Source organism: Lathamus discolor, chromosome 2 (genome assembly GCF_037157495.1).
Source record: "Lathamus discolor isolate bLatDis1 chromosome 2, bLatDis1.hap1, whole genome shotgun sequence".
NCBI classification, from domain to species: domain Eukaryota; kingdom Metazoa; phylum Chordata; class Aves; order Psittaciformes; family Psittacidae; genus Lathamus; species Lathamus discolor.
The window spans coordinates 72278380-72305739 of NC_088885.1; the positions used below are offsets into that span (position 1 = coordinate 72278380).

At 41.3% G+C, this 27360-nt stretch overlaps 1 protein-coding gene across 15 annotated transcripts in view; it reads right to left on the minus strand.

The window, feature by feature from the left end:
• Positions 1-5404: 5404 nt before the first annotated feature.
• Positions 5405-27360, minus strand: part of FARS2 (phenylalanyl-tRNA synthetase 2, mitochondrial) — a 266496-nt gene continuing 244540 nt past the window's right edge. For all 15 annotated transcript variants that reach the window (XM_065667415.1, XM_065667418.1, XM_065667420.1 and 12 more), the window contains one exon: positions 5405-5719. In XM_065667415.1, the coding sequence (XP_065523487.1) occupies positions 5581-5719 (139 nt within the window). In that variant the 3' untranslated portion in view covers positions 5405-5580. The remainder of the gene's footprint in view (positions 5720-27360) is intronic.

Here is a 27360-nt window from a genome sequence, read left to right on the forward strand (position 1 = left end):
TTTGGAAGATACAAACCTACAGACCCACACTGATTTCTATATTGAGATCTGTCAATAAAGACTTTGTGAATGACTATTAGTTTCTCTTCCACCAGTGAGTAAGAATTTGGCATGAGAATCAATAATCCCTTAAATTAATCATCAGTTACGACAATAACTGATGACCAAAAAGCCTGGCTGTGCATGCTAATTATTTACTGTGTGCCTATGCAAAGGCAGGCTGCCAAACTCACATCCGTGCCTCCTGGAAGCATGGTGGAAAGGAGGGAAGGTAATTCAGACAGGACATCAGAAGACAACTTCTCGCGCCTTGCTGCTCAGCTACCCTGTGATCACCCATTAAACCTGCTTCCCTTTCCCAGAATGACACCAGTGTCACCATGATCACCAACTGCCAGGTTATGAAATGCTTCAAGTGACTAAACATTTGGACATGTGCCTAGTGGGACATTCAAATCTGCGCAGACACCCACAAAATCCCACAAGCAGGTACCAGTCAGGGACTAATAATTTTTTAATCCCAGCCCTTGGTCTCGACGTGCCTCACATCTGTAGATGGAGATGGCAATTCACGAGCAAACAGTGACTCTGCTGAAAAATGGCCGCACAGGCACAGCATCACGAGATGCATCTAATTGATGCTTAGCTGCAGCAAATACCAACACAGCGCTTCTGGCTGTATCATACTGTGATACAAGTGAAGCTGCAGACACTGAAATAAAAAGAGAACAATCTACCGCCCATTTAAGTGGCAGCTGCTCTGGGTGACTGCAGTGCTGCCCAGCAAATTACTGAGCAGGCAGAGGCACAATTCCCTGGACTGCGTGTTAATCACCTGCATCCAGAGGGTGAGCACAGAGAGACCCTGCAGTAATGCGGTGTGGGAGCACAGGCTTTAGGCTGTGGTATAATAAATCTCCCTGCCTACAGCCTGACAGTGTTTCTTCATCAAAGTTATACCAAACTTGAATAGAAAGGACTGTAAGAGAAGGTAAGCAATACTGAAATAAGAAAGCTAGGTCATGGCAGAAGTGATTTTAGGCAGTTTTCTAAGCATAAAAGGCAGGCTACACCATTCTCGTCCTTAACAGTGGGCATAAAAAGAGTAACAGAGGCCATCTGACAAAAGTACAAAATCATGAAAACTGCCAAACACGCGAGTGCATCAGATGTTAATGATGATCAAACCTTATACAACAGATTCTGGAGAAGTCAGTGCCTTCACCCAGCATATGCCCGCACTCTCTGTTGAACTGCAATCGCCTCCTCTGAGATACTCAGCTTAAAATTCATGTGTAACTACAGCAACATTTAAAAGCAGGTAGTAAGTGCCGATGGCTGGTTTCTAGTGTCCCCTACAGATATGTTCAAGGTCCTCACGAGACTGCTTCAGTTCTTGTGGTCCTTCAGAAGCAACACTCACAATATCTTAAAATTTGATCAGGATGTGTGTAATTAGTCAATATGGCCTGTTCTACATAGAAAGCAAATCTGTTTTACAGAAAGATACAGGCAATAGCAGAAGAGAGCTCTGAGCTTTAAAAATGCAAGTACGTATTTCAGAGCTGAACTACAAACCCATTTTCTCTCCCAGATGGTAGCAATTCTGATAGACAGTTCAGCGATATCAACTAGCAGGCCTCAAATACCCAGCACAATCATTTGACATTAGTTCCTTGTGTGTTTGGGATAGTGGTGGCAAGACACAGAGTGCTTTCCAACCTGAGCTTAACTAACAGCATCAGCCAACCCTCGGTCAACCAGCAGTGAAGACAGGGTTCCTTAGTTTTAACCAAATATGAACTCCATGAGATAGACATAATTCTGCTTTTTAGGGCAAGACTCCCCATGTTTACCTTGATTGACCAGTCTCGGCCATGAATGGAACAGCTGAGTTCAACATTAGCCACTGCAGACAAAAACTACCAAACATAAAGCCCATAACTTTGTTTTTTCAACCCCTACATTAAACTATTCAAGGGCTGAGACAAGCTCTTACTCTGAACACAGCTGCACAGAGTAAGAAAACAGTAAATTCAGGCCTGAAGTATGGCCATCAACCTGCAGAAAGGACAGGAGTAACAGTAGCACTTTCAGTGAAAGGCAAACAACTGCCACCAGTGATTTACTGATCCTGTTTGGATTCACAGTACAAAACTGCTTTCAGATTTGTGCGATTGTTTGATGATGCCTGGCAATACTACAGCTGAGGTCACTGAAGTCTCAAGGGTAAAAACACAGAGCAATTTACTGCTTATCTACCTCTCAACACTTTTCCATTGCAGTATCTTTAATGAGAACATCAAAACCAGGGAAGTCTCAGTGCACTGTAGATTTGCTGCTGGTTTACGGGGAAGATCCCAAACTGGGTGTTAAAGCTAAATCTAGTCTTCTAGGAATCACAGCCAGCTTGAAAACCAATGGCAACTAGAAACAAAACCTGCACCCAGAACATTGAAACATTACATACTCTTCAGCCGTAGGAATCCACAGCCAGTTCTCCTGGGGATGTGCAGCTTTTTTTTTGCTACAATTGACTTTTTTATCTTTTCCTAAAGGATGCTGATATAAAACCCATAAGCACACAAAAATAAATACAAGCAGTTGATTAAACCAAGAAGCAGGGTCTTGTGCCTCTGACGATGCTAGTCAGTCAGCACGCACATTAATTACTCAAATGCTGCTCCCCTTAATATTTTCACATGGCACGGTATGACTTTTATCTTGAGGAACTCATCCACCTTTAACTAGCCCATCCAAGATTGAGGGATGTTCATGAGGCAGACTGTAGGGAAGCAGAGATTAGCAAATGAATTTACCTTGGCAGCTACGTTGTTCTTGGTATTCAAGCTAGCTCACCTATCTTTGTGCTAAACACATCTTAAGAAAAGTCAAATGACAGCTGAGGGTAGTCCTTTCTTTGACAGAGTTGGTCAGTGACTGTACCAAGGACCTTTCTCAGTCAAGTTTTCTATATTCCCACCATGATCAGCCCAGCTCATGAGATAATGTCAGCATTATCTGTCTCTGATCAGTGGTACAATAAATCATGGCTATTGCACCCTTAGATTCTCTTGGGCACTCTACTGGTACCCACAAGGGACCATACGGTTTGAAAGTGTACTACTGCCCATAGCAAATTGCCTACTACTGCCCATAGCAAATTGCCTCAGTATAATTAAGAACAGGATTTTATTTTTTTTTTTTTTTTAGAGTAGATTAATGTTAGAATATACATGACAAAGGATCACTTACTCTAACACACCCAAGTATTCATATTATGCTCACAGTCAGCCCATCTGATTTTACAGGCATAAAAACTTTATATAATTGAGTGATGCTGGCTCCTGAAGAAGCTGTTTCACTTTTTAATCTTAATGGTTTGCATTTTTGTCTGAAAGTTGCTGCTATGAAAACTCCTACTCCAGAAGATGATCCCATGGTATCAAGTCAACTTCACAGAAAGCTTTGCATTTCCCTCTTATTAGCCTATGAGGCTAATCTTTTAGATTTCAAAGAATAATGTTACTCTACAAAGACCTGGTCCTTGTAGGGAGTCTCTCCTTACCAAAGTGCAGACAGTTCACAGCCAGACATGCCAAACACAGCCAATGTTAGTGGCTCACAACTGGCTGATCCAAGAACACTCAAGCTTCCTTCCAAAGTTGGACATGACAGGCTGCGGCTGCAGTGACAGAGTTTCATTGTCCAATTTTCTCCTTGCTTTCCCCAGTATTTCTATGCCCCAAAAACTGGCTGACCAGAATGAGAGAAGAACTGAAGGATTTTGGGGGCAGGAAAGGGAAACTCTACTATTAAAAAAATTAAAAGGGGAATCTTGCAATCTACTCCACCCCAAGTAGTTTCCTGTTTTCCCAAGGGATTTAGTTCTTTCATACAGCAGGCAGGTTTTAGTACTCTCTCCTCTCCATAGGCAATCCCATCAATTAACATCCATGTAACTTGCTGTCCCACGTGGCAGTGTCGATCAGACCCTGTCTTGGAACAATTACGGCTCTGTGTAGTTCAGGGGAGTGCTCCTCTTCTTCAGTGGTCTTCACAGTGAATCCTGAAAGGGCAAAGGATGAAGGAGACAGAGAAACATCAAATGGGCTAGGCTGTATTTATGGATCTTAGTAAGTCACAGTTTAAAATAACCAAGTAGTTTTTTCTGGTGCCTAAATGGCACCCATTCTTTTTGCCTTTTAGAAAGTCTGGCATATTGTTTTCATAATAAAGTTATTTGGATAACACAACAGTGATTTAGATTAGGATTTGTTTACACAGCTAAATATGTTGAGTAATGAAATTGAAATGAGCTCTCTGCTTCTCACATCTGCAATAGGAACTGGCTTCTTATGGTTGAGTACAAGCCTGCTGCACAGATGTTTCTTGATAAGGCATAAATCAGTGTTAGATGCTGTTTATTGCAGCACTTTTACTACCTTCTTCCCCAAAGGAGGGAATTTTGCCCGCAGAGCAACCAGATGCAACCTGCAATGGTATGAAATACCATAACAAGAAAAAACAGGTCCCATATTCCATATCAACATCTGCAATGGCTCATCAAGTATTTATCAGACTATCTGAACACTTCTACAGGTCCTAGCATAGTACCACTGCCAGAATTTACTTATTATAACCTGCAATGAAAAAGCCAAGCATCTTGTTAAGTGACTGGTGCCTGAAATAGTAAGAGATCCCATTTTAGTTTGGTTTCCTGCCTTAAAGGGCAAATTTCTGAGCAGGCACTGCTGCTAGAAAGTAAAAAACAGGGAGAGATCAAGGCAGCTGCTTTTCAGGGCATTGCAGGGAAGAGTTTCTTTGATGGTAGGCATGGGACACACTTATCGACTGGTGGCTATGTAAGGAGAACTGGGACAACAGAGCTCCTTACCTGGGTGAAGGCAGCAGAGCTCAGAGCACCTCACTAAGTGGCTCTGCTCATCTCTGTAGGAGCAGAGAGATCCAACACGAAAGACTCACCAGTAATCCAGGATTTGAAGACAGCCAAGTCTGGCCCCAGAGCCACACTGGCTCCTTCTCTGTAGCAGATAAAATCAATACCCATGGGCTTTGAAGGTAAAAGAGACAAACTTTGCAAGATAGACTTCTTGGAAGGTTTCTTACAGCAAAACCTGACATTTCTCATTTAAAAAAGAGGGAGGGATGGGTTTTTCTTCCCTGAGCTAATCTGTGTTTCTGATTTGCTTCACTTGTTACACGGACAGAAGATCCTGTCAACGCAGAAATAATGCCAAGCATTTGCAGTTTAATGGAACCCAGGGACCAATTAACAGCACAGAAAACCACCAGGCAGTGTATTTCTTATTGTAACAGGAGGGAAATCTTCCATTACTGCCTTTCCCCCTTTTCTTAAAATAAAGTGCCAGCGCTTTGTCAATGATTTCTCAGTAGTAATGTTTATTATCTGGTAGTTTTACCATTGCCCATCTAGCAATCGTTTTCCATGTGCTAGGATTAGTCACAAAACTCCTCTCTTCACATGTACCACCCAACCCCAAAAAGAAAGAAAAAAAAGGAAATTGTAACTGTCATTAGAGCTTCCGAGCAGTGATGCTAGAACCTGCCCTCAACCCCAAGTTCTCGAACTGCTGATTGTTCAATAGCTTGATGGATGCGATGCACCTCGTCCTGCGTTAAAGTCTTCTCTGGGTGGCGGTAAATGATCCGGTAGCAATGGCTGACCTTCTTTGTCCTACAAAATATAAACCAAAAGAGGGCTCATAAATACATTTGCCTGCAAAAGCAAATATATGAGGCCAAACACTTACCCTCTGCATCATTTTTTATTTGCGGTCTGATTTTGTTCTTGTTGCTTGAAAATCACTTTAATGCTAAAATACACAGTCTGGAGAGGGGGGACTGAGCTGAATTTTAATTCTGGCAGAGGACTTTGCTGAAGTCCATCTTATACCTCAACTTGTAATGAGGTGTGGTTGTTTCTTAGCAGAGCAAGCAAGCTCAAAAGAAGGGCTACGCTAACCCCACAGAACTGCTGCTAACACAACCGCTCTCTCATTCTGGCACTAATGGGGCTACCTCAAGGGAGCACTGCACACACATACCCCCCTCAGACCAGTGGGGATTCCATGATGGAACCTCTGCACACTGGAGAGCAATGTTGATAGCTAATGTGGGGCATCTTATAAGTGTCGCCATCCAGGCTCCAGCCTGGGGAAGGAGACCAAACACACAGCTACAGAGAGAGTGAAATATTAATTTTTCAATTCAGGTGACTACTTTGCTTCTGCTGGAAATTAGAAAGAAGGGCAAAATGCATCTGAAGTATCCATGTGTGGGAGAAGGACAGAGATGAAGGGTGAGGGTGGCTGTCCCTCCCAAAGCAAAGTGAGCACCACATGGCAGCTCTCAGGCACTGGCCACACTGCAGCCAAGATGAGGAGCAGTCCAGCAAACTTGGGGTTTGACACAACCTCAGGCACATGTGGTAATGTTTCTTATCCCTTGCCGTGCAAAGGAAAAGACAAAAGAAAACACGAAAAAGGTATAGATGGAATGATGCGGAATAAAAAAGTATTTGAGTTGCTGAGTTATGCAAAGACAAGTTAATGCAAAACCAGGAGCTAACCAGCAAGTTAAATAAGAGAGCAAAGAGTCTTGCTCTCCATCAAAACCAGCTCTTGCAAGGGCATCTCTATAATTCTATAATATTACCAATTTTAAATGGCAGCTGTGGCATCCATTTTATTTTTAGTTTCAACTGGAGTCCACACTGCTTTTCCTTTCAAAGGTAAACACTTCAGTGAAAGAAAGAAAATCAGAGGGGGAAAATAACAGGAAAACAGCGATCAAGTACTAGATCGAAGGATCTGTCAGACTGGCAGAACTCTGGATTTAATGGCACAGAAAGGACTCAGCAAGCTCTGGGTCATCTCTCTCCTGAAAATTGCTTCATGTTAGAAACCATGTTCATTATGACTACTTGATTAAAACTAAGGTTATACGTGCTCATACACAAAGATAACCCTAAAGATACTAATTTCAACTTCAAATCCTACTAAAAACTAGAAACAGCCTCAGAATAGCTATTTGATACCAACTTTGTGCCACCCAACATGAGTTGGAAGCTTGCCCTGCTCCCACTGGCAGTTCATAATAAAAAGGTTATTTCAAATTAAAGCCTCTCTCCTTTTTGTGTGCTCTGAAGATAAAGCAAGTTAAACCTGACTAGCATAGGAAAGGGCAAACTGCATTTCATGAAGTGTTAAGCTGACTGCAGTTAACTGCTAAAAACCAGCCAAGAGATTTCCCTGGGTGCAGGTTAAATGCTGTAGAAAAGTGATCTTTGAGAAAAGGGGGAGGTGTAGCTGTGGAGAAAGGGTTGCTCTGCTCTGCTCTTCTGCAAAACAGTTGAGAGGACAGACCTGGGATAAGCAAGTTCTTGGAATAAGAAGGGTTTGGCCAGGTGCTACACTGCAAGACAGAGATTTGAGTGGAGATAGGGATAATGAACTGGGGCTCAACAGAAACAATTTGCAAAACCAGGCTGGCAAATACCATTACAGCTGGTAGTATTTTGGCTTTTAACAGTGCTACAGCAACCCGCCTCATCAAGAGTATTTGAAAATTGCTTTGGCTGAAAAAATATTTAGAAGATGTACAATCACAGGCTTGATCCTTAAGTTTTGTATAATGCAGGAATATATCCCATGATAGAAAACTCATTACCACCATTTAATGTGATGCAAACACAAATTTGCATAAAGCATTTAAGCTGTAATAGGGGTAGCTACAGCACTGTTTTTCCCTATTGTGGTTACCCAAAGGTAACAATTTTTCTTGACCCACATGTTTACATATCCTCCTCTCTCTACCACAGTGAGCAGTTCATTCATGAGGCAAATTAAATAGGTCAGAATACGATGCAACCGTTTCTTGTGGGTGCTGTGGAAAAATGCTGTAGGTGGCATTTAAATTAGGAAAGGGTCAAGGTCTTACAGAGCAGCACTAGATGAGAGTTCTGTTGGCTGCAGCTGAAGTTAAGCATGGCTGCAGGAGAAATAAAACAGGGATTGCATTAGGTGCAATTAATTTTTGTTATAGCCAAAAAATGATGTAACTACCAATGCACACGTCTGACTACACATAACTCCCATGGTTAATATGTTAGTTTTGTCCCACCCTTTAGCTAGGTTTACCTGCATTTTGTTACTAGTTAGAAAGAAGTTTAATGGTTCAATGCTATTTCAATAAAAGACACACTGTAAGTTTCAAAACCTTAAGTATTGTTTTAAGCTAACTTTTCAAGGGAGATGGGGAAGAGTATTTCTTGGCTCTTCTGCCCTGATACTTACCCCTTGCTCCCAAATAAAATACTAAGACAATGTCATTAACCACTGCTGTCAGCTGCAACGGGAACAATTATTGTCAGCAAATAGTATGTTTGCTGATTCTCTTTCTTGCTTTCCGTTTGTTCTGCAGAGTCACAGAGTGTTTGCCTACCTTAAAGATGGCTCTGCTAATGCATAATGAACTCTCAGCTGCATATCATGCTGCAGCCTGATGATACAGAAGCAGTAGCTCTCTATCCGGAGCAAGAGAAAATTTGAGGCAAAAATCTAAAGTGAAAAAAACAAAAGCTAAACGGTGAGCGCATTGGGCTTTATTTACCTAAACTGCACCACCAGACAAGTCCATGCGGTTCACAGTCACGTGGACTCCTCTCCCATTAGGCTTCAGCTGATCTTAATGTCACAAGTCTCCTCTGCACCAGCCTGCGGCTTTCAGGTAATGAAATGCAGTGAATACAGTGAAGCACTGCTCAAAGGGAAAAGGAAGACAGGGATTTATTCTGATGCCACAGGAGGAAACACAATACAGTCCATGGACAAACACTGGAGTGACACAATGTCTAACGCTCTTTCATACGTTTTTTGGAGGAAACAGCTTTGCCTCCTGATTTTCAGGAATTGGCATATAGCCATCTCCACATGCTAGGGAGCTGCTCACTGCCAGATCAGATTCACTGCATGGGGGCCAACCTGAAGGTCAGTATTTCGGTATTTCAGCCTGATTCTGAGCACGGCAGAAAATTAAGGTGCCTTGCTCTGCCTCTAGGCTAATGAAACAAACATAAAAGCAATCTGACACTGGGACCAGGGCTAGAATGAAAGGGTATGTTAGGCAATAAAAGTTAATACCTATGTGTTAGCTTTCCCTGCATGGAAGTCCACCAAAGGACGTTTAAATACAGTTTGGCTAGAAAGCTGATCTCAGAAGTTATCAACAGTAAACCACCTAAACATACTGGGGAACCTGTCTCAGTGGTTAGGTAAGACAAAGACACAGGATCATTTGGTAACCAAAAAAAATGCCTAAGAATAAATGCCTGGTACTGGCATTTGTCTCATTCTCATGCAATACTGTAACAAGAACAAAAATTTCTTCATCCTGTACTCGAAAAAGGAGATCAAAGGGGCAGTGAGTGGGGAAAACCCTCATTTTAAACTGTGTTCTACTTTCCGTCTGTCTTAAATAAAGCACAAGGGCACAGAGAGTTCTGCAGAGGTTACACCTGCTCTTATGTGGTGAGAACAACACAGAAGCAGACATTTTTCCCCCTTTCAACCCTAGCCATTTTATGATTCTATGATTTTTCTAGAGAGCTGCATTTACTTTGAGGAACAGAAAAGTAGAGATGACAATCTCCCACAGCATCAAGGACCGAAAGAGAGTACCATCTCTTTTGTACCGAGCAGTGCACTAAGCGGTACTACTTACCTCTACATCTATATTGCACCTTTCCTACAGAATATGACTTAAAATGAAAGATCTACACACATGGTAGCATAAGTATTTGAGATTATTTACTCTCTCTTAAGTGACTCGTGTTACTGAGGTTCTTTGAGCATCTCCCAGTTCCTGCCATAGCAGTTCGTGTGCTATATGCCCTCAAAAGATTCATCATATAATTACCTTACATAAACCTTCACAGAGTACTCAATGACCACTACACGCTTCACAGAGATCATGTCATGCCCTGAGTATGCATGGAATGACTTTAGGGAATGTCCTAAAAGGGATGATGATGGGAAGAAATTAAAATACTGTTCCATGTTAGTACCATCATAGTTGCCAAAGCCATGCAAAGAGCATAGCTTAGGTTTTGCTTTGTGGCTCCAACAGTTCCAGAATAGTTCATGTTGTAAGTGGAAATGGAGGGGAATATTAAACTGCAAGAAGAAGATGATGTAATTACCTTTTCCTTTTTGTTTTATCCATTCAAACCACATCCACCACTATGACAGTAGGCACAACTACCAAATGTCCTACTGTAAATTTTAAATTGACAAATAGCACCCTTTGCTAGGAACCACATAATGAAAAATGGCAAAAGGCTTGTGCTATATACCTTGCTGTCAATGGCAAATAATCCAATTACCATGGTGATATGCATATAGAATATAGTAGTAATTCTCTGAACAAAGGCCTTTCCCAAAGATGCACTCTCATCAGCCCTTTCAAATGCTAATACTCTATTTCTCTGGAAAGGTGTATTGTATACAACAGCATATTTAAAAAAAATGGACATGTTTTGGTTTAAGGTGATTTTGATGCTAGTGAAAGGCAGTAGATCATCTCCAGAAGAAAGAATTGTTTTAAACCCACAGAATGCAGGGAACAGCTATTTGTGTTGCACGTCTTTTCCATCCGACTCCTGGCTGAGAAGGATGGTTCAGCTTCAAAGATGGTTCAGGTCAACACAACCATGTTGATATTGTCAACATTGTTTGACCACTGTGGATTTTTTTGGTGGTCACTTTAAAAGAGATGCATGTTTACTGACAGATGGTTGGACTGAAATACTCTTCTACTATTTCACAACACTGAGACTGTAATGGACTTTTTGCTCTTTTCTAATTGGACTTGGTGAAATCTGTATCTGAATACCAAACCCTGAACTTGCCTGGCCTTTACATGCTTTCTTTCTTTAATATTAGTTCCATCTTAAGCTTTTATCTTAATGTAGAAAACTCTTAATGTAGAAAATATACCTAAAAATTCTGCAAATAGTCAGCTTATTGAGAGAGATAAAAAGCACACAAATAACACCCAGTAGTTAAGATGAAAAATTAAAGCTCTTGATAACTTTTCAGCTTCTCAGTCACTGAGATACTGTTAAATAACCATAAATAGGTACTAAGCCACTGCCAAGTAACCAAAACCCAATTTGGATTGGTTAGAAAGTTTTGCTCATGAGTTTCCTTTTCTGCCTAAATCTATCACCTAATTTCTTACATGAAGGAAGAGATACAAACAGATATATACTGAAAAAAATAATTCATAAACATCACCTGAAAGAGCAAGTCTCCTGGCTGTTAGATGTACTCACTAAATGTTGAGTGAAACAATTCAAGCCAATACTTTGGCCCCTAATGACCTCTTCCCATTTCAACAGACCACCTTGGTTTGTTGATATATGCCAGCAAGAGAATAACTAATATGAATGGTGCAGGGTTTTTTTCTGCCATCTTCCAGAGAAAGAGAACTCTTGTAAACAGACAGAGTTACACAAGGAACTGAGAGAGTGTTTCCCTTGTGCCCTGTTACGGTAGTCTCAGTAACCAGCCAACAATACAGTGAACCCATCTCAGATCCAAGCACTTCCCATTAAAAAGCTCTTAAGCCTCACAGCATCAAAAGTAATGGAATCCATTACACGCAGGCAACAATGAAATATCACTAGGGTGAAGACTAAGGAGAAAAATATCATTCTCCATTATACCAAAAGAAAATCCAATGTCCCCACAGGATCATAAGCTAACTATGACACAGACTTTTGCTGACATGGAAGGCCAGAAAAAGCCTGCAAAGCCTTGGGGTTTGGGATTGTGGTTTTTTGTTTTGGTTTTTAATACAATGACTCATTGATTCCTTGAAGAAAACAATGTTTGATAGTTGTGAAGCAGGTATGAAACCAGTTCTCAAGGGGATGGATTCCAGCATCAGTGATGACTCTTTGTCCTCCAATTTTCCTCTCTTTGGGGAAATCAACTATCAAGCACAGATGACAGAATTCCCATCCTATCTGATCTATGCCAATACTGAGGAATCCATTCCACATGGATTTAAACCTAGATGTGACCGAGAGTTTTCCCTCCTGTAAGATGAACTTTGTGCTCTCAGTTCATACTGGGCCTCCTCAATTTCTAGGGACTCACCACTCCATCTAGTGAGTCAGTTCAAAATCCTGCTCTAAACCCAGGAAGATTCTAAAGTAAGCTAAAGACTGAATATTTTCAAGACTTGCCTTGCTGTCAGCATAGTAACCCTGGAGCACTCATCAGGCTAGACAGATTGAACATTGTGCACTTTCAACAGAATGAGTCTCTCAACTAACCAAGGCTGAGCTTTTCAGGAATAAAAGCAAGCCTTGCAGTGGGCATGTACACAAAGATCAGAACATATGCAAGCATGTGAGGCTTAGAATAGGGTACAAAACCCTACTTTTTCTTATCTTAGGATTATCACAGCTACAAGAACTGCACAGGTAGAATAAAGATAGGAAAAATACAACTTTCTGATACAAACACATTCAAAATCCAGTGAAATAACTTCTACTCATTGCTGTGGCAAACAAGAAAAGGTTGTATGGTAAAATACTCTAGACAATTTTATGTCCTGAACATAGAAAAATAATTGGATGCTGAAAGCAATAGAGAAAAAGTGATGGTCTCAGCATCAGACAGGACTGAATACCTGTTCTGTGTACAGCACAGGGTTTAACGAGGTGTCCTTTGACAGCAGGCTGCAGGAGGTGATCCTGCCCCTCTACTCTGCTCTTGTGAGACCTCACTTGGAGTATTGTGTGCAGTTCTGGTGTCCTCAACATAAGAAGGATGTGGAACTGTTGGAACAAGTCCAGAGGAGGGCCACGAGAATGATCAGGGGACTGGAGCACCTCCTGTATGAAGACAGGCTGAGAAAGTTGGGGCTGTTCAGCCTGGAGAAGAGAGAAGGCTGCATGGAGACCTCATAGCAGCCTTCCAGTATCTGAAGGGGGCCTATAGGGATGCTGGGGAGGGACTCTTCATTAGGGACTGTAGTGATAGGACAAGGGGTAATGGGTTAAAACTTAAACAGGGGAAGTTTAGATTGGATATAAGGAAGAAGTTCTTTAGTGTGAGGGTGGTGAGGCACTGGAATGGGTAGCTCAGGGAGGTTGTGAATGCTCCATCCCTGGCGGTGTTCAAGGCCAGGCTGGACAGAGACTTTGGTGACACGGTTTAGTGTGAGGTGTCCCTACCCATGGCAGGGGGGTTGGAACTAGATGTTCTTAAGGTCCTTTCCAACCCTAACTATTCTATGATTGTTGTATGATTCTGCTTCACTTTCCCTAGGTTTGACTGAAAAGGCTCTGTGTCAAATGCTTTTCAAAGTCTAATCATGTTTTCACCAAAACAAAACTCAAGGGGTAATAGTCTTTTGTTATTTGTTGTTTAAAAATTAATCACTAGAGGCTTAAACATTCTCCAACCCAGCAAACAAATTCAGGCCCCATGGGAACTGCCATCTAAGCTCCTTCACTTTCTCCTTCCCTGTGTGGTTCAGAACATACGGCACAACAACCTGAATTCAGGAGAATCTGAATCCTGAATCTTCCAGAGGTCAAGGCAAAAGATGCCTATGATGGATCACTTCCTCTCTCTCAAAAGAAATTTGGCTGACATAGCTCATGAGGAATCAAGAGCACACTGAGAAGAACAGAAGCATGCGATACCTGGAAGTCCTGGCAGCTGAAGCGTTTTGGCCTCTACAGAAGAATTTATGTTCAGTGAGTAAAACCACAACAAATACACATATTTGCTGTCATTGATGGCTCTCCCACTTTTTTCACATTTCTTTTGGCCTCCTAAATCTCTGCTAACTTAGTGGTAGAATGAAGCAGCTCCAGCAGCAACAGATGCTGGTGGTCTGGCAGAACTTCATGAATCAGGTATCTCATTCAAAAAGCCTTGTGCTCATCCAAGGCAACTGGCTAGTACTGGAGTGGCTCAGGGAAACAAACTGTTTGTAAAGAGTAACTCTGGAAGTCACATTGTGTTCGCAGAGTTGTTGTGCTTCGTGTGCAAAGATGTTATATTCATCTCCCTCTGACCACAGAGTACAGGTAAGAGGATGGAAGAGGCTCTGGTCCTACTTCTGTCAAACAGCAATATTAATGACTCCATAACTGGTCATTAGCCACAACAGTATTGCGCAGAAGTTTCCAGCCATTGGCAACTGAAATGCCATCTGGAAGCACTTAAGAGTGACAGCCTATCTCAATAATCTGAACAAATCCAACACAAGAGGTGAATTTGGACTCTTTCAAATGCTATCTAAAATATTTATAGAAAAAAATGTTAAGTGTGATACCTTTTCAGTTCTTCAGAGTGAAAGATCAAAGAAGAGAAGTATAAATATTTAGCAGTTTTCTTCCCCCAACTAGATGTTAATACTAAAGGCTACAAAAAGTATTACTGAAAATAACATCACTGTCAAATTAAAACATATTTTGTAATACAGTGAAAGGGGAATTTATATAAGAATTTAAAATAATTCTCCTAAGAAAATAAGATGGATGGGGGTGACCGCTTGTTCAGATGTATCTCTGCAGAGTACTACCGGGAATCAGGGGCTACACAGTTAGATGGCAGACAAGTGCATGGGAAGGACTGAATGGTGTTTCAGGTACTTGTATAGATGTCATCACTGAGATTAGTGGTTTTGTCGAACCATGCCGGGAGCTAGGTGTTTAAGTTCTCTTTAGACTTACTGAAAGTTGAGGTAAGGAGGAACACGGCTCTGGACACAGATCAAGAACCTAAATGATTTTCACAAGGTCACACAGCAAATCAGTGAGAGAGGGGGTGACTTGGATAAATGTGGGCACAGACCCTCTGAGTTACCCTTCTTTCAGGTTACTCTTCCCATGCACGCACACTTCCAGTCACTCTTCTTTTCTGCAAATTGTACAGCAGCCCTGGAAACAAAATAGTCTACAGAAGGAAAAAGCAACTCATCCCATATACAATGGATAGGGCAGTGAAAAGTGGAGTGCCAGCATTAGGATAACCAAATCAGCTGTTTCTTAGGTGAAAAACTAATCCCGAATCAGTAAAAAACAGGACGGGGAGAAGAACGGAGCAGGAAGGGATGAGTTAACCTGAGACCAGAAAACAGAAAGGAGTTAAAAACTGAAATGAGAGGTTAAAAGAAATCATTTACATTTTTACAGAATCACAGAACCATAGAATAGTTAGGGTTGGAAAGGACCTTAAGAACATCTAGTTCCAACCCACCTGCCATGGGCAGGGACACCTCATACTAAACTATCTCACCCAAGGCTTCGTCCAACCTGGCCTTGAACACCGCCAGGGATGGAGCATTCACAACCTCCCTGAGCTACCCATTCCAGTGCCTCACCACCCTCACACTAAAGAACTTCTTCCTTATATCCAATCTAAACTTCCCCTGTTTAAGTTTTAACCCATTACCCCTTGTCCTATCACTACAGTCCCTAATGAAGAGTCCCTCCCCAGCATCCCTATAGGCCCCCTTCAGATACTGGAAGGCTGCTATTAGGTCCCCACGCAGCCTTCTCTTCTCCAGGCTGAACAGCCCCAACTTCCTCAGCCTATCTTCATACGGGAGGTGCTCCAGTCCCCTGATCATCCTCGTGGCCCTCCTCTGGACTTGTTCCAACAGTTCCACATCCTTCTTATTTTGAGGACACCAGAACTGCACACAGTACTCCAAGTGAGGTCTCACGAGAGCAGAGTAGAGGGGCAGGATCACCTCCTTCGACCTGCTGGTCACACTCCTTCTGATGTGTAAAAGCAACACATTAAAAGTGCCTGCCCACACCCTGGGCAGCCCACAGCACTAAAAGGCAACTTAAAAACATTTGTACCTGTGTGCATGCAAATATAGGGGTTTTTCAATGGAGCTGCTTACAGTATCTGTTAAAGCTGGTGAAAATTCTGCAGCCACTTGCACAATTAAGTGTTGTTTACTATCCTCTTCCAGTCCATACTTTATTAGTAATCTCAGAACTGTCAGGTTCTACAGCCTTAATCTGGCTAACTGGATTTGCTTTGGAGATGCAGAAATTCCCCACTTACCCTCTCCAAGGGTAGTGTGGTTCCACACAGACAGTCACAAGAAACCTGTTGTCACTGCTTTTCTGACAGTTGCTGCCCTGGGAAGAAAACTAAGAAAAAGCCCTCAAAGTAAGGATAAGTACTGGCCAGCAGATTAAAATACTGTTAATACACAAGAAAAATGTCTGTCTGGGTCCCATTTACACAAGGTAATACGATGCATTACAAGGATACACAAGGATACACAAGGATCACAATGACAGGCAAAGAGCCTGTGTCATGTAGGTGAGGCTTGCCTGGTTATTTTGAGTATAATGATGGGGAAAATGTCACAGCAGCATTAAAACTAGCCAAATAAAGACAATATATACCAATCAGGTGCACTGGCCAGAACTTTTACAGCTGTCAAAATGAGTACTATTTTGCAAAATGCTAACTGCTATGTTTGGCATGTTGTCCCCTTAGTATTATGTCTACTCCTTATGAAAAGACAAATGAAAAATGTGAATATGATAGGGTGTATGCATAGTGAACACCTCCTACAGAAAGATGATATAAGCATCACGCAATAAAACACTGTGTGGGCACAAAGACTAAAATGTCAGGGTACAGAAGGAGATGCATCCTTCTAAGTACAATGAAATTATTGGTCTGCCATGCAAGACAGAAAAGAAAGTCATTGAGATGTTACACTAGGAAGATCAAAATACTGTTTTTGCTAAGACTTTACTAAAAACGGCCTAGTGATTCTCTCACTAGCAGGAATTAATAACAGCAAAGAAGGGATAAGATTTCAGACCAGAATGAGGAATACACAGGAAGCACTAGAGTAAATCAAATGTTCTCAAATTGTCCAACAGATGAACTTTGCTCTAAGTACTTTACGAATGAGCAGAAGAAATCTCAAAGCTGCTATCAGTTGTCTTTGAGAGTTCACTTGGAGGACAAATAAGCTACCAAATGTTTGGAAAAGGTCAGAGTGCTTATTTTTGAAAATGAAACAAAATCAACAACAAAATATAGGAAGCCATAGTAGCTATAGGCTATTTACATTACATTCCCCAAAAGGCTCCGTGCAGATAACCAAACTACTTGCAAGCACACAATGGAAATAAAAAAAGATGAAAAATAGAAAACATGGATGTATCAACCACATCTAGTCAAAACAACCTAATTTCCCTCTATAAATGGGTAACAGGCTAATCAAGAATCAATAAACGAAACTATGAATTGCAGGAAGTAGAAAACACCACGAGGGGCAGGTGCATGTGTAGAGAGAGGTGTTTATGTGCGTATGGCACATACCTTCACAGTCAGCTAAACCAGTTAAGAAAAAATGGTCTAAGATCAATATTCCACAAAACATGGATCCATGGCAGCTGCGAGCAGTTCTAGACTAAGTTGAAAAATCTTCAGAAAAGTTTTTATAACTTATAACGAAAAGTGAAAAAAGGGAATAAAAATACTAAATCAAATTCATAAAATTAGGTAGTATAAAATCTGTCCTCCTAGAAGTTTCACCTTGTAGTGAGTTGCATGAAAGTAGATGAGAAAACTGGTGATCAATACAATTACTACTAAAAGGTGATATTCCAAATGGCTGGAGTAGCTGTCAATATTTTGTTTCTGGAAGCAGTTATCCTCAGTTCATAGCGAAATCTGAAGGGTCATTCTTACAGGGTTCTTCATCCTGGCTCCCAGATGATGGAGTATTTTCATGAATGGAATAGGCAGTGCAGTAGAAGTGTTTGTTAATTGGAAAATTACATTGAGCTGGGTAAAACTGGAAGTATAACTGAAGACAAAATTAGAAGAATTTTGACAAACCGGAAAAGCTGAAGGATACAATTCAAGCAGGACTTGAAGGACAAGAAGAACTGTAAGCTTCTGTATTTAGCCAAGAACAATTAGCTGCATGGACAGAGGATGGAGAACAACTGGGCATAGAGCAGTGCTACACATAGCACCTAAGGACTACACAGAATCACGAGCTGAAGGTGAACCTGTGATGCTGTTATCCTGCTTTAAGCTAAGCAAGCACCACTCTGGGACAAACTGCTGGAATGCAGCTGGAGTGACATCCTTCCGCCCCACTCAACACTAAGCTGCTGGCTTAGCTGAAGTACCCTCTCCACACCTCAAGAGAGATGTGAGGCAACAGGAGGCAGATCACCAGGGAGCAATGAGAACAAGCAGATGTCTATTATAAGGAAATTATAGGGAAAGACTGAGAGAACACAGGTTGCTCAGCATAAGGAAGAGACAGCATGAAAACACCCTTCAAATACATAAAATGCTGCTGCACAGAGTTAGGTAATAATCTGTTCATCAACATTCACAAGCGGCAGGAGCTGAAAGCAATGAGCTCATATTGCAGAAATGTTCACTTGAGAGGCGGTTGGGGTCTCTGCTGCTGGAAATCTTTAAGGACTGGTTATACAAGTGTCTGTCAGGAATGCTATAAGTAGAGCTGTTTTGGAGTAGGAGGACGAACTAGGTGGCAGTACTCTTCAACTCTTTAGCATAAAATAATGTTAACCATCTTTAAAATGCAGAAAGTTACTTGAGTATCAAAGATAGCTCCTTGTGGCTCCAACTGAATACACTGTGTATATGTTGCACTGAAAGGAGATGGGGAAAAAAACCTAGTTCAAGCAGTCAAGGAGGTAGAAAATACAAACCACTGCTGTTATACCTGGCAACCTAGTGTTTCCAACAATGAATTCCCAGGAAATAAAGCAAAGAGGGAAAACCTTTGATAAGAAACCAGCAGACACTAACAGACTGAGAGGGGAAAGGAATCCTCCGAAAATGATGTAACCTCTTTAGGTCAGCAGCTCTTTCATTAGCCTTATAGGCCAATGTTAAAATATAGCAGATAGGAAACCAAACTGCTGCTGAATTACCTTTCACTACTTGAAGCCAATAAAAAAACAAAACAAAAATTCCCAGAAAAGTCTCTTTGTAAGGCAGCATCCCAAAGGGAGATGTCACTCAGCTGCTTGTCCCCTTTCTGAGGCTGAGAGATGCCTTAGGAAAGCTCTAAGGAACAGCCATGGAAGCTGCTGCATATTTTTGATAGGCTGAACTGCATCTTTGTTTTTTATACTTCTCTGAGTTGATATCAAGAGGTTAACCCTTTGCTTTCAGCTTTCCAAGATCCCATTTAACTCCAGGCAATCGTAAGATAAGGCCAAATCTTTCTTCTAACAAAAAAATGTTGCAAACAAGACTGTCGGAAATCTACAACTCAAGGCAGTTTGGGGATGCCCAGGGAGTAGAAGGCATCTGCTACACCAATTCTTGAGGAAAGGCTGGTTGGCTCTGAGGAGAACAACAGCTCTGGGGACTAAAGCCTTTTGACATAGAAGGTGATTAACTTTATGCCCTGTTGCAGGTAGAGAGACTGAAATATACAGAGGAAATGCCATGTCCAAAGACATACTGCAGATCAGCTAATCTCATAATAGAAATACATAGAAATGTAATCGAAATCTCATCTTTTGGAACCTCAATATACTGCTCTGAATAACCAGCCATGTTTCCCTTGTATTCATACATGTTATCCTGGCCTCCAAATGTTCACTCATTTGCTGTTCTGTAGTAATTCACTGCACCTCTTCCCTATGTATACAATAGCTGTGAGGGAGGAACTGCCTTTCATTTCATGTACCTACACTCCCTTTTGCAGAAAGGAATGAGAGGCCATGACTCCGCTACAAGGAAAAATAATCCCAAGTATTTATATAAGAATACGTGTATAAAAGCGCATATATACACTCATTGCCATGGCTGCAAAGGCTAGTTTATTATTAAACTTTGCAAGTTTGCTTGGACCAGTAAGATCACCAGTTGGGGGGAAATCTTGATGTTTACTCAATCTTTTGCAGGGGTTAAATGTTGATGTCATAAAAATTCCATTGCATATGTGCTCTTTCATTCTTACATGAAATATGAAGTTGCCAAGGAACAAATTAACTATTTATGACTTATGCCTGTACAGTAACAAAGAATGGCTTAATGGGGGCATGTACTACTTTGAGAGTACTGCAGTCTATTCCCTAGAGACTCTCTTAAACAGGTTTAAGATGTATACTCTCCTTTTCCCTCAGAAATAAAAGATTAAATACTTGATACGATTGTCTAAGTCATAGCAAAAAAGACTCACACATGTCACAGGCTCTTGCACCATAGTCCCACATATGTGCCTTGTAGGTAATTCAGAGTAGATTGCATACAGCTGTACCCAGACAGCAACTATAAATCCAGACTGCTAACTCAAATGAACTCAAGTTACTCTTACACTGCTAATTTTAGAGTTATAGAAGTGGACACTGGTATTTATTATACATAAGACACAGCAATTTGGTGGCATAACTTTAAACACCACCATCTCCGCTAGTAGATCTTCGTTTGCACTATGGTAACAAACAAGGAATAAGATGCTCCTTCTGAGCTTACAGGTAGCTAAACCTGAACAGTCAGTCATCTTGCCAAGTATCACCAGGAGGTCACACCATTAAGATTTTGAGTTTGTTCTCTGCTTAATTCTTGTCACACCTAGCCAGGATAGCTGGTGTTCTAACCTTGTGTTTTGAAATATACACAGTATCAAAGAATATGAAAATTATTAGGCCCACTGCTGAAAGGGTTGCAATGCCACTCATGCTCCCTTTTGAATCATCTGCATCCACCATATCTCTCCACTGCCCTCACGTGCACAAGCTCTTCTTCCCAATCACTGCTCTACAGAGATGACTGAACAAACACAGGTGCTGAGTGTGTGGATTCAGTGAGGGAATACATCTCCTTAAAATGGAAGGTATGACAGAGGAAACACTGTAGCCCTTACAGAGGAAGAAGAGGGAGACTAAAATATCCCTGTGACATTTTGCATTGTAGTCTCTACCAAAACATGAAGACACAGAGACACAGTCTGGACAACTCAGTAAGATCAGATTGCTGAGCAGCACAGTGTAGATAAAGGGAGAGAGACATCTACAGATCTCAGTCCTGAAACCCACACACTTTTCATAGATAGGATTTAATCAGTATCATAATACTTGATGCTTATTGTGATTTTCCTTTAGCATCCATATGAGGAAAAGTTAAAACAATCTCACCCTTCACTAGAATAAACCCACTGCAGAAGGTGAAGATCAGTCCAAAGCATGTGTTGCGTGAGACTTGGACAGTTATAAAACAGTCAAAATATTTATAAGCACTTCTAAACTGGATGAGAGATTCTTACATTGCTAGCACATCTGCACTGGCAGGGACAAGCTTAGTCGCTTGTATCTCAACAGATCTCAGTTCTGATTCTGTATATTCACAATACACCATAGAAAGTCCACAGGGAAGCAGTGAAAGAATCTGGATCAGTCTGAGCACTCGCCTACAAAGCCCATGCTTAGATCCATACTGTGTTGGATCAATTTGTGAGTATTTTTTACTATTTTTTTTTTTATTATTTTTTAAGGTTGAGCCTGTATCTGTTTTCCCCAAATACTGGGTGAACATTTCAGTAGCACATGGGTGCGTCGATAAAACTGAGCAGCAGTGCTGTTTGCACAAATCCTTCTCCAATCCTGTCTCCAAGTGCTTCTCAGATTTGCCCTCCTGTACTAAACCAGCATATCTGCCTGAGCGACTGCATGTGTGATGAACCACACTAGTGAGCTGATGTGGTTGAAAACGACCAGGTAGAAAAAGAAAAAAAGACATATTCCTAATCTGGTTTACTGAATGGGCACACCAGTCATTGTGGCAGCACACTGTGGGGGTGAGAGCAGTGCAAACAAAGACTTATGCTGTCAAGAGAAACACACATGGAAACAGGAGCTAAAATCACAAGCTGGTAATTCACTGAATCCACATAAGCAATAAAGCACATCCCTTTCTCCCCCCGCCCCAAGTTCTTGTGAAAACATGTTATACATTATGTTCAACATGCAAGATATAAGGGAGAGGAAAAAGCCCATCTGGCTGTCCCCAAATGCTGCTGACCTGTTCCCAACTGAAGGCAATGGGATGACATCTCTTTCCGCTGAGGATTCAGCTGATGTTTTATAAAACAAGGAGGACAGGTCCCTGAGTAGCAATGTTTTAAAACTGATCAGCAGAAGCAGCCAAAACCAATGATGCACCAGTTTAGCTTGGAAATGAATGAGTGTGTTCAGGACAGCATGAGAAGAGCTATGTAAAAACAGCTATGACAGCTGAACTTTGCAACAGTGCAAACTCTTTTGTCACCAGCTAAGCCTGAGGTCAGTGACCTGAGCAAACCTTACATGTGTAGGGTCCTTCACAGGGCCTCTGCTCTAGCACAGATTTCATCCTATGCAAGCAAAGTTCTCCCTTCTGGCAAACGTAACACAGATCCTGGGAAGAGAAACCTCTGCTTGTAGGCTTGCTCTTACAGTATTTCATCAAATATAGCAGCAATGCTTACGAGGTTCTGCCATTAAAGATGAATCTGTTCAAGATCATTGCCTTTAACTACTCGCTGGTACTACGGGACATCAGCCAAAGCTGTTCAGCTTTCAGAGGTAAAGAAGCAAGGCTGGATAGAGTAGGGTGAGGGGATCAAGAGAAAGAAATACTAATGGTGAATCACTTCTTTGCTGATAGAAGTCATGGTTACCTTTAATGAACAGTTACACGGAGGATGTGAGATAGTCTAAGTAGGACTGTTATGAAACTTAACTATGAGATACTTTGAGTAACGATCTATAAAGCTGCTAACTGGATTCAGTAAGTTGTTGAGTCATTACCATATAAGACTGGGTTGCTCTGAATGGCATACAAAATCCATATGGTTAGAGACATTGAGTGGTTTGCTTTTGGTTAGAGAAGATGAAAATGAGCGCACATGTACATGGATTTTCAATAATAATAAAAAAATAATATTTACCCACAATTATATACCATTCACACTAATATTATTTTGTCATTTAATTAAAGATGTCCTGTGATCGAGAATTAGCAGGCATGAAATCAGCATGGATTTTTATGTTTGGAGAAAAGAATACAGTAAGTTCTCTGCACTGATATATCTGTTATGACATCAACTCAAACTAAAATTAGGAACAGCCAGAAGGATGCTGGGTACTACATATAAATCACTGATCTTTCACCTCTTAGAATATTTTCACATTCAAACTGAGATGCTAAATGAGCTGAGCACTTAACACAAAAAAGAGAAGAACTTACAAAAGCACCACTATGGATATAATTCATTCTGGAGTAACTACTCAAGCAAAGACCCAGGGCTGAGCTAGTCAGACAACTCTATTATCTCTCACCTGAAGAAAGTGTGATTAGTGGAGGAAATGTCACATTTACACTTAGAAATTGTTTCAAAGACAACTTGTATCTTTTGGCACAACCCAGCCGGTTTAAAAATACTGTAAGAGAGAGAGGCAGAGACAGCAAAGAGCAGTCCTTTTTATGATTTCTCACCCTTGCATTAAGCCACTGAGTTTAGCTTGAATATTCAGTATCTCAGCAGTTGGCACTTCCCAGGCAGTGGTGCTGAATTGCTCTCCACTGATCTTCAGGGATACAGCACTGGGGCTCTTGGAGAGGAAGGCTCCCCACATAGTACGTGTGCAGTGCCTACCACCCTGTGTAGCATCAGCCAGTGGTGCAGCACAGAGCAGCAGGACAAGGAGCAAGGGGGAACTGCATCTTCATGACTCCTGCTGTGAAGGGGGAGAGGTGGTCTCTGCAGCTACTCTGTAGCTTGTGGGAAGGGGACAAAGGCAGTCAAATTGGATGGGGAGGAACATTTACTAACAAATAAGCTTCTCCAGTGATTTTCCTCAAAGGTGACATTGACAATATTGCATATAAAATGAATGTCTTCTGAAGATGTCCTTGCACACTCATCACAAGAACAATCAGAGACTTATTCCTAATGGCAACACTGTCTTGAGCAGTGCAATGTTCATGACCATTACACATGGCCACTACACTGCCCTTTTGTGGTTGGTTTTTGTTTGGGTTTTTTTTTGTTTGTTTTTGTTTGTTTGAGGTTTTTTTGGTGTTTTTGTTGTTGGTTTGGGCGGGGGTTGTTTGTATTGGTTTTTGTTTTGTTTTTCTTTAATGGCAACTACTCTCAGTCTCTTTCTGGCTTTTCACTATCTTTTTTCCTTGTACTTTGTTTTGCTTGGCATTTGCTGGCATTGAGCTATGAATCCTGTACATGGAGCCAACTGAATTTACTTGGAAAACTCAAGGGAAAGGAGCTGTGAAAACTATCCAAAAACTACTTTCAGCACAGAGGTACCAACTTCATGATCATCCTCACTTGCAATCCCATGGAAACACCATGCAAACCATAGAAGCATAGGACAGATTTGGGAAGGATTCATAATTACATCTGTGTTGTGTTTGTAGGTGACACCTCTCTTTCTGCTTCATAACAATAGCGCCATTTGTGGTTTTTTTTTTTGTTGTTTTGTTGTTTGTTTTTGTTTTTGTTTTTTTTTTCTTTGCTTTCCAACCATAGAATCATAGAATGATTTGAGTTGGGAGTTCTACCCCCTTGCCATGTGCAGGGACGCCTTCCACTAGACCAGGTTGCACAAAGCTCTGTCCAAACTGGCCTTGAACACTGCCAAGGATGGGGCATTTATCACTTCTTTGGGCAAGCTGTTCCAGTGCCTCACCACCCTCTCAGTAAAGAACTTCTTCTTTATATCTAACCTGAACTTCCCCTCTTTAAGTCTGAACCCATTATCCCTTGTTCTATTGCTACACTCCCTGATGAAGATGAAAATTTACCCTTTCTAGTGTTATAAACATACCTGTGCACACACAGTAACCCCAGTAAACCACTATCTTTGCCCTTTCTGTCCAGGACAAGCACACTTGCCTTCTCTCTGCTTTCTCCAATGAGAAGAAACTAGACACGCTTGGTTTTAAGTAGAAAGCAGCTCTGAAAGGAGACTCCAGGAAGTGAAGCACTGATAGAAAGAACTAGGTGGTCTTTTGCTAGAAGCCAAGAAGAATAGCCCAAGAACTGCAGACAAAGCCAAAATGAAATTTAAGTATACTCACATTATGTGTATTCACATTACTGGGTCAGCTCAACTGCTGAAAGCAACCATGTCCCTGTTTTTATTCATACCAGCAATACAATAAAATACATTAGCTTAAACTGCTCCAGTAAAAAATACTGAAGAATGTGAAAATTTCCAGCCTATGCAGATGATCAGAGAGGTGGCAATTCATTCAGCAACAAAAATTGGATGAATTCCAATAAGTTCATACCTTATTTATAGCAGCCTGCCCTGCCTAAACTAATGTTTTAATCTCTGACAAACATCAGACATCTCTGACCATGACAGGATATCAGAAGGGGAAGCAGGACTGAGAAGGACAATGAGTGACAAGGAGTCATGTCATATAATGAATCATTTAACCTCTTTGCATGTGAAGACAAGTGCAGGCACCTCAGCCTTCCTAAGAAGCTCAATTCAGTAGAAACTCCCATCCAAATAAAGGGCTCTGAAATCCTTGAAGAATGAAATATAAGCACTTGGCATACCTGGATTTTGTGTGCAAGACCATCACTGTGAATACCAGTAGCCTTTCTGCAGGACTGCTGAACTCTGAGACAGTGTGGCTTCTCAGAGGTGATCTGGCAGTGTGGAGACAAAACTCCTACTGTGAACTTTAGAAAATAAAGAGGGTAAAATTTTGTGCATAAATGCTTTACAATGTATTGTAGTAATATCTTATCTGTTAAATTTTCCTCTTCAACAGATATTTCAATATAGAATAAAGCAGTCTATTATGAAACATCTGAGCAGACTTAAATGGGCAGTTTATTAGACTTGAGAGCAGTGACTAACAGTTGGTCTGTCACCCTCAAGCTTAACAGGTAAAAAACAGTCTGCTTGCCCTTATCCATCATGGTGAGGAGAGCAATAGGTCCAAACACAAACATGATTAGCCTAAACTGCAATCTTTCATGTGGCAATGGCTGCAAAGGTTGCCTGCAAAATTGAAAGGCAGTAACCAACTATTATTTTCATGAAAAGGACAGTCTTCAAGTAAAGTTAAGGGGCATCCAAGTGACTTCTCTGCTAGACATCCTCCAAAGCCATGGATTCTTTTCCTGCAGCAAATACCACAGCCTCTTCCTCTGGAAAGAGCAAGCAGCAAGGTCTTCAATAGCAACCGCAGCTGAAGCAGCCCTACTCACTCCCGTGACAGCAGCAGCCCTGATTCTGTGCAGACAAATGATAGGTAGGCAGCTGAGGCACAACCCTCCCCTCTCTGCTTTTCTTTTTTTCTGGAGGACAGGTTTTCATCTAGATTAGTCCCCTGATGTAGTTCACTGATGTGGATACCATGACACAGGACACGGCATGAGTGCAGGAGTGAAGACCAGGAATGGTTCATCAAAACTCAAGTTTTTTCCATACCTAGGATCACAGTTCCAGAACCAAACTTAGAGAATCTGACAGCTCAGCTCCTGCCTACTTTGGGCTCTCATAAGCAACTGCCAGAGCAAGTTATATTCAGTACCACCTAGGCCCAACTTTTGAAAGCCTTAACCTAGCTTTCTTAAGTTTGACTGAAAACATCCTTAATACCTCTCCAACTTCAGTGTAGTTATTGCAATGTAAATGATAGTGCTTCTTAGTAACCCAAAGGCAAATTGAGAGAACTCTGAAGTGTGTTCAACTTGTGATACATTCATTTTGTAAGCTAATTTTGTTCTGTTCCTCATAGCTGCAGAGATTCATGGGAGAGCAAGTAAAGCTTTGCGGGATTTGGGATGTTTGTCTGCCTCAAGGCATAAGTGTTTTCTTTCAGAAATGTGACAGCCATCAAACAATCACAAAATAGAGCCATGATTAAACAACTGATCGCAGCTGAGCAGGGGGATGCTACACGGAGTAAACCTGCCCTGCTTCCTTGGAAAGTGCACAGCCCGTGCCATATTCTTTACTGCTGTGTTAGACTGTTTCCTGTCCCCAAATGGGCTTTCTAAAAGCAAGGCGAGCCTTTTATTTATATCTTACTTTTACATTTTTAAAGAGACAACTGTGATTTTTCAAACAATTAATTAAAAGAGCACAAAGAACCCACATAAATATTAAGATCGAATTTGGGGGAAGCAACTACATAGCTTGGTTTAACTTTCATGCTAGTAGATCTTTATACTGAAAAGCAAAGTAAATGAAATTGGGAAGGTGGAAATGCAGTCCTAACA